This window comes from Sinocyclocheilus rhinocerous, unplaced genomic scaffold, assembly GCF_001515625.1.
Source record: "Sinocyclocheilus rhinocerous isolate Xijiao unplaced genomic scaffold, SAMN03320098_v1.1 scaffold3248, whole genome shotgun sequence".
Lineage (NCBI taxonomy): Eukaryota > Metazoa > Chordata > Actinopteri > Cypriniformes > Cyprinidae > Sinocyclocheilus > Sinocyclocheilus rhinocerous.
In genome coordinates this window covers 270,595-277,649 of record NW_015643563.1, presented here as the reverse complement: position 1 = coordinate 277,649, position 7,055 = coordinate 270,595, and the positions used below count along the sequence as shown (strand labels likewise).

General features: G+C 45.6%; 1 protein-coding gene across 3 annotated transcripts in view; it reads right to left on the bottom strand.

The window, feature by feature from the left end:
• LOC107757394 (cytochrome P450 2J6-like) overlaps window positions 1–7,055 on the bottom strand; it is a 25,854-nt gene that overhangs the window by 8,967 nt on the left and 9,832 nt on the right. For 2 of the 3 annotated variants that reach the window (XM_016574860.1, XM_016574861.1), the window contains exon 3: window positions 5,486–5,638. In XM_016574860.1, the coding sequence (XP_016430346.1) occupies window positions 5,486–5,638 (153 nt within the window). Of the gene's footprint in view, window positions 1–5,485; window positions 5,639–5,909; window positions 6,027–7,055 lie in introns of those variants that run through there. The other variant, XM_016574862.1, reaches the window with a different exon arrangement.

Sequence of the window (7,055 nt, the reverse complement as noted above, 5' to 3'; positions counted from 1 at the left end):
AGTTATCTGTTTTGGCAAATGAACTCTTCAAATGTTGTCTTTACCTTATATTATGGTATAGTTTTTGAACTGGTTAGTGTTTATTTTTTGTATATAATTTTCTCAGTTGTTGTTGTTACTGTGCGTCACACGTTAAATGTGTCAGAATGTCCCACAACATTTAAATGCAAACAATGCACCCTCCCCCACGTTAAGTCTAGCCAACTCAGGTGAGCTCCTCAGACGAGGTACAGTAGGCTATTTCGTTTTTCGCTCTGTCCCGCTCACAACGGAAGCTACGTCTACATTAATCCGGATGCATTTGAAAACAGCGTTTTCGTTTTAAAACGCTCTCCGTCCACACTAGCGTTTTGAAGCGTTTTACAAAAGTGTCTCATCCACACTGAAACATCAGAAAACGTTAAATTCGCTTTGTGCGCATGCGTAAAGCCTCAAAAAAGCTGGGGTACCGGATAGGAGCAGAACGGACTTAAGGGGCTTTTGAAACCAGAAACGAGTGACAGGGCAGTTGGAGTCGTCTGTAAAAAGGGGGTCGGATGGGAGTTTGGACTGTGATTTCCTGAGCTGGATGAAGGCTAGGAGGGCTTGGTATGGTAGTATGGGTGATTGGAGGTTGAAAATGAAATGGCCTTTCTTGGTCTGTTCTGTTTTACTTTGCTTTATGAAGTAAGAGATGATTTTGTCATCCAGCACCGCTAGATCGAAGATAGTGGGGTGGATGTTTGGGTTGAAGCTAAATGTGATAGCGAGCTCAGAGCTCAGAGCATCTGAGAAAACCGAAGAAAGCCAGGATGAACATGGCGTCAAGCGTGCAGGCGGTGTGAATGGAAGAATGGTAACCTCTGCGGAGGGTGGAAATACATTTAGTCAATATTTTTAAGGTTATGGGTTGTCTGGGTGGGCAGGATGGGCGCTTTGGATGCCTTTGATGAGTAGGGAGGTCTGTGAATTGGCTATTTGAGGCGAGGGTGAACCATATATGAGTTTGTGGAAAAATTGGATTCCGCTTAGCCTTTAATGGAGCTGATTTGGAGGTTTTTGTTGATGTTAAGGTAAGAGATAAATGAAGGGATGGCGAGTGAGGTAAAATCGGGGAACGGCAGGTTGTATGCGGAGTCAAAATGCTTTAAAGCATTTCCATGCTGTTAGATAAGATTGAAGGGTCCTGGGGGAGACGGCTTGTAGGATAGAATTGAGGGAGGCTTCGGGGAGAGTTTTCGGGATGGTTTACGGGAATATCAGCTGTGAATAAGAGGTACTGGGGTTGGGAGTGGATCCGCCTCTTGTGCCACCAGTCTGAACTTCTGGAAGGCAAAACGAGAGAGAGAGTCAGCTATTTGGTTTTTGAACCCGGGAATGTGCTTTGCAGTTATAATGAATTGGTCGCAAGCTGAGATCCAAATCAGGCGTCTTAAAGGCAGCTGAAGGAAGGCTAGGAGGGCTTGATATGGGAGTATGGGTGATTGGAGGTTGAAAATGTAAACAAAGTGGCCTTTCTTTGTCTGGTCTCTCTTACTTTGCTTTATGAAGTAAGAGATGGTTTCATCATCCAGCACCGCTAGATCGGAGATAGTAGGGTGGATGTTTGGGTTGAAGCTGGATGTGATGGCGAACTCAGAGCATCTGAGAAAAACGAAAAAAGGCAAGGATGAACATGGCATCAAGCGTGCGGGCGGTGTGGATGGAATGGTAACCTCTGCGGAGGAGGTCTCAGTGGATGGTTTACGGGAATATCAGTTCTGAATAGGGAGGTAATGGGGTCGGGAGCGGATCTGCCTCTGGACCAAGGAATGTGTTTTGCAGTTACAATGAATTGGTCGCAAGCTGAGATCCAAATCAGGCGTCTTAAAGGCATTAGTGCGGGTGAATGGGAACGGCCTTTATTAATACAGTGCACGGTGGCCTCGTTGTCGCAGTGAATTATGATGCTGGTGGCAGACCACTCTTTACTCCACAGAAGGGCTGCAATGACTAAAGGATATAGCTCGAATAGAGCCGAGGACGTTAGCGGCTGTGGTAAATCCAATAGCTGGGATGGGGGGCACGTAGATGTGAACCAGCGGCCTTGGTGAAATCCTCCGAGGGGGCGGCGTCAGTAAATAATTGGATATCGACGGGAGAAGAAATCAAGTTTTTGTAAAAGTAAGATAGGCCGTTCCATTGTTTAAGAAAGGATATCCATAAGCTGAGCTCATTGCAGCATGAGTCAGTTAGTGATATTTGATCCTCTAGTACATGGGCGGAGGAAGCGAGAGAGAGAAGATGTGAGATGAAAGGGCGGCCCTGCGGGATGATGCGCATCGCGAAATTTAAATGGCAGAGAATGGATAGCAGCTCGCGTTTGGAACAGCTTGGTTTGGCTAAGAGGGTGGAAGCAACCAGAATCGTCCTGTCAATTTTTCCTTTGGGCAGAAAAGCCTGGAATTTTTGTGAATCCAAGTTGATACCTAAAAATTCAATGGAGGTGCTTGGGCCTGCGGTTTTGTCTTGGGCGAAAGGAATCCCAAGCTCTGCAAAGACCTTTTGGGTTGTCGAAAGGTGTGCGACTAGGATGGAGTCAGGGGGCGAGATGATTAAGAAATCGTCTAAGAGATGGATCAGGTAAGGTATTGCGCAATTGTTGGAGAGGATCCAGCAGATTGCCTCTGACAACACGTCAAAAATTTTAGGGCTGCTTCTGCAGCCGAAAGTGAGGCGGACAGAAAAGTAAAATTTAGTATGCCAGCGGATGCTGAATAGATGCCAAAAATCTGGGTGAATGGGCATCACTTTAATGAGGTGATGTCGACTTTGGCCAGCCAAGCGCCGCAACCCGCATCTTTGATCAGGGTAATGGCTTGGTCAATGTCATGGTAGTGGAGAGAAAATTCTTCGAGTGGAATGAAGCTGTTAACGCTCGGGAACAGGGAATTATGCCGGGATGAGAGATCGATTATGAGGCGTTTTTTATGTGAGAATTTCCTGGTAGCTACACCGATGGGGCTAACACGGAAACATTAAAGGGAGGGAAGGAAAGGAAAAGGGGCCGATCATGAAGTTTGCATCGGTTTCTTTTTTAATTAGAAGATCGACTGTTTCGGGTTCGGCGAGAGCGGTCTGGAGATTAAGGCAGATAAGGCTTTGGGAGGGGAGATTTTCGACACCGGGGTGAAAGCCGTGTGAGAGACCAGACAGTACAAAATCAGTAAAATGAGAGTCAGGGTGATGAAGCAATTCGGAAGGCAAACGAGAAACATTTACAGGAGTCGATAAGTATTGTTTAGAACTTTTATTTGCAGCTTTTTGCATGGGGCATATCAAGCGGGCGTGGGTGCCACCACAAAAATTGCACATGCATAAACCGGCAGCATTGCCTTGTGCATCTGCCGGCATTAAAGCTGGTGTAGGCCTGGCTGTTGAAGAAGGAGGAGGGGCGGCGGTAGGTGGAAGTGGGGGGTAAAGGGTTGGTTGGGGTGTTTGGGTGGCACGGGACGTCGCTGGTGGAAGTGGGCTGAGATGGTTCAGGGCAAGGAGGGATAGACGGGTTGATGAAAGGGCATACTATGGGCAATGGATCGGCAGACCGCGCATGAGATGTTACGGCAGCCTAAAAATACTCTATTGTGGAGTTCAGTGTCCAAAGCCCCCCACTAAGAACAATGGTTGCATTGGGCCACTCGGATGGCACATTTAGCAGAAAATAATTTGTGGTAAGTGTAAAAGTGGGAGTCTCCATATGATAACACGAGATAGTCATGGAGCTTGCGTCTCCTGTGTGGGAAAACTGCGCAAATGACTTCTGCGTAACGGGTGAAAGCAATCGTGAATTCAGCAAATGATAAGATACGTGATGGATTGTGTGCTGTGTTTTTTAGGGTGACTGAGAATTCGCCGCAGTCAATTTGGTGATCTGCAGACGAAGGTGAAATTGGTGACAAAAGGGAAAAAAGGTCTACGTCCGCACCTGACAAAATCTGTGTCCTGATGCTGCATGCTACGGGGGGTGGTTCCAAGGCGAGGGGTGGGCAGGGGTGGGGTAAGGAAAGGGCTATGGATTGGTCTGCGCCACTACCGGAGGCGTGCTCACGCTGTCGTGGCGGCTTGTGGAGGTGAAGGCCAGCACGTCGCTGAGAGGAGCTGCGAGCTGAAGCACGGTTGATCGGGGAGGGGGTCGGGGGCTGGCGGCTGCGGCATCCGGGGCGCGGCCCAGGCTTGCCGAAGGTCTTCTGCTGCGGCCTGACCGCCAGAGGCCCGTCCTCGAGGGAGTGGTGGTTTGCTCAGGCCGTGAGTATGGGACACTGCGGACCTGGCTCGCTTTATCCACGGCTTTGGACGGAGGAGTGGAGTTTGAAGGCAGTGCCCCTGGCTGGAGAGAAGCACAGAGGGCGTGGAGTTCCGCCTTGTTCGACCGTCATGGGACGTTGATGCCGGCGCTGATGAGCGCCTGACGTAGGCCTGTCACGGTCCATTTCTCCCAGGCGGGGACGGAGGGGAGGGCTGAAGCGTAGAAGGACACGGGGGAAGGTGGCTGATGCCTGGAAGGCGAAGGTGATGGCGTGCTTTAGTGTCTGGATGTATGAGCGGCGGCGGCGCAGGAAGGCCGGTGGCCCTGTGATGCAGCCACGGGCTCGGTTGTGGTGTCCTGCAGAGCACTGGTGCGCTGGACGGCGACTGGAGACGCCGGAGGACCCGGGGTGTCGAAGGAGTTGTCGCCCGGGAATAATTTTATCTCTGACATATTTGCGGCGATTGGATGTGCCAATGCTGAAAGACTAGAGAGAATGAAGGTAAGGCTGCTATGATTATTTATAGTGGTTCTCTCTCGTGGTGTTTGGATAGCTGATGTAATTACTGATAGTGAATTGGCCAGGTTGATTATCTGCGTGTGCTCCTCCCGAAATTTGTTAATAAAACATCACTTATGGAGCCTAATCGACATTAATGATCATTATTACAATATCAAGAGCAATAATCAACAATAATGTTTTTTTTTTGTGATATTGCAGTTTCACCCTCTAATAAGTTCCTGGTTTTTTTATTTATAGGCTATTTAAATAATGCAGTTGTTGTGTAAATAGGTGTACATAATCTGATTAAACAGTCTGTGTAAATAAACAAATGCCATGTCAGGTGCAGCTTCTATTACACATTTGCAGTGTAAAGATGGCTTCTGCTGATGTTGAAAAAGATTAGATTGGCAACAGTCTATAGTATTGTGACTGATCAGGTTAAATTTGACATAACACAGATACATTTAATGAAGTAGTTATAAAAAATTGTCCTTGAGTTACAAAAAAAATATATATAATAGTTTGTGGATACTCTACCCACCTCAGAATTCATAAATGTACTTGAAATGTTTTGGCCAAGCCTTCATGTCTGCATACTTGCGTGAAGTAGCATGTTTGAAGTTTGTTTCTAACTCTGACTCAACAGGACGAGGTGGCACATGATTGAGAGTCTACAGCACCCCTGAGCAATGAAAACAGAGACTAAATTTCTTAACCTTCCAATTTGAGCATTTCAGGAACCAGGTAACTGCTTTCCTCTGTCACACGTTCCTCCACAGACGTTTTCCCCAGGCCAAAGTTCCTGAGCGTGTGCAGAGCAAACCGTCTCTGCTGCCTCCAGGAGTGACCAAATGTGGCCATTACAATACCTTACAGAGAGAGAACAGACGTTCAGAGTTAACAGGATATACACAGACAGCTGAACAAAGAAAGACAACATAAATGGATGCATAGCCCTAAATATCTTGATTACCCAGGTCTACCAAGTTGACCTTGGCCCCATTGGTTGGCAGAATCTTAGCTTTAGACTTGCAGTATAGCTACTGCTTGAGGTTCAAATCTAGACCAAGACCACATTTACGTGGTATTCAGAGGTGTAAAGAGTACCTAAATACCATACTTGAGTAAACGTACAGATACCTTACAATGAAAATTACTCCACTACACGTTACAAGTCACCAATTCAAAATAAATTGAGTAAAAGTCTTCGAGTATCTTTTAACAGTACTTAAGTATTTTACTTATACTAAATATAGGCTCAAAGATGCACTAGTCAAAGAGACATGCCAGTCAAAAACTGTAACATTGTGGAGAAGCTGGGGAAAAAGGCAGAGGCAAGGATCTATGTGCAGGTATTTAATGGAAAAACTAGAACAAACAATAAGCCAAAAACCAAAGGGAACAAAGAACAGAATGACTGGCAAACAGACAACCATTACATTCAAAAACTAAAGAAGAACTAGGGCTATATATACAAATACACACACACACACAGGGGGCTAACAAGCTTAACAAGATAACAAGATACACCTGGGGAGACTAATCAAGGGGAACCAATGAACAAACGGACTACAAACTGACTACAAACACCACGGGAGACAGGAAGTGACATAAAAGTCCGGAAAAACTAGAACAAACAATAAGGCAAAAACCAAAGGGAACAAAGAACAGCATGACTGGCAAACAGACAACCATTACATTCAACAACTCACAAGGAACTAAAGAGAAACTAAGGCTATATATACACAGGGGTCTAACAAGCTTAACAAGATAATAAGACATACCTGGGGAGACTAATCAAGGAGAACCAATAAACAAACGGACTACAAACTGACTACAAACACCACGGGAGACAGGAAGTGACATAAAAGTCCAGGGCAAGGCACAGAGAGCATGAAACAAAACAAGAAAGAGTTGATTTGTGAGGAGAGCAATCACCAGTGTTGCCAATTTAGCTATTTTGTAGCTAGATTTAGCAACTTTCCCACCCCTTTTGAGACTTTTTTTTAAGTTTAGGGACAAATACAGCAACTGCTTGGACAAACCTTATCTAAGTTCTCATCTTGCCCACTGATATATATTCATCTTTATATAGATAAGTGAATTTGCCACTATGATGTCATCTAGTGACATTTAGCTACCAGTTTTAGCTACTTTCAATCGAAAGCAGTTGGCAACACTGGCAATCACGTTTATTTTCTAAAACCAAAATAAAACACCTCAAAATTCCAAAAAAAAAAAAAAACATCTTTCAAAAAGGTCTCTTCAGTATAATGGATAAATACA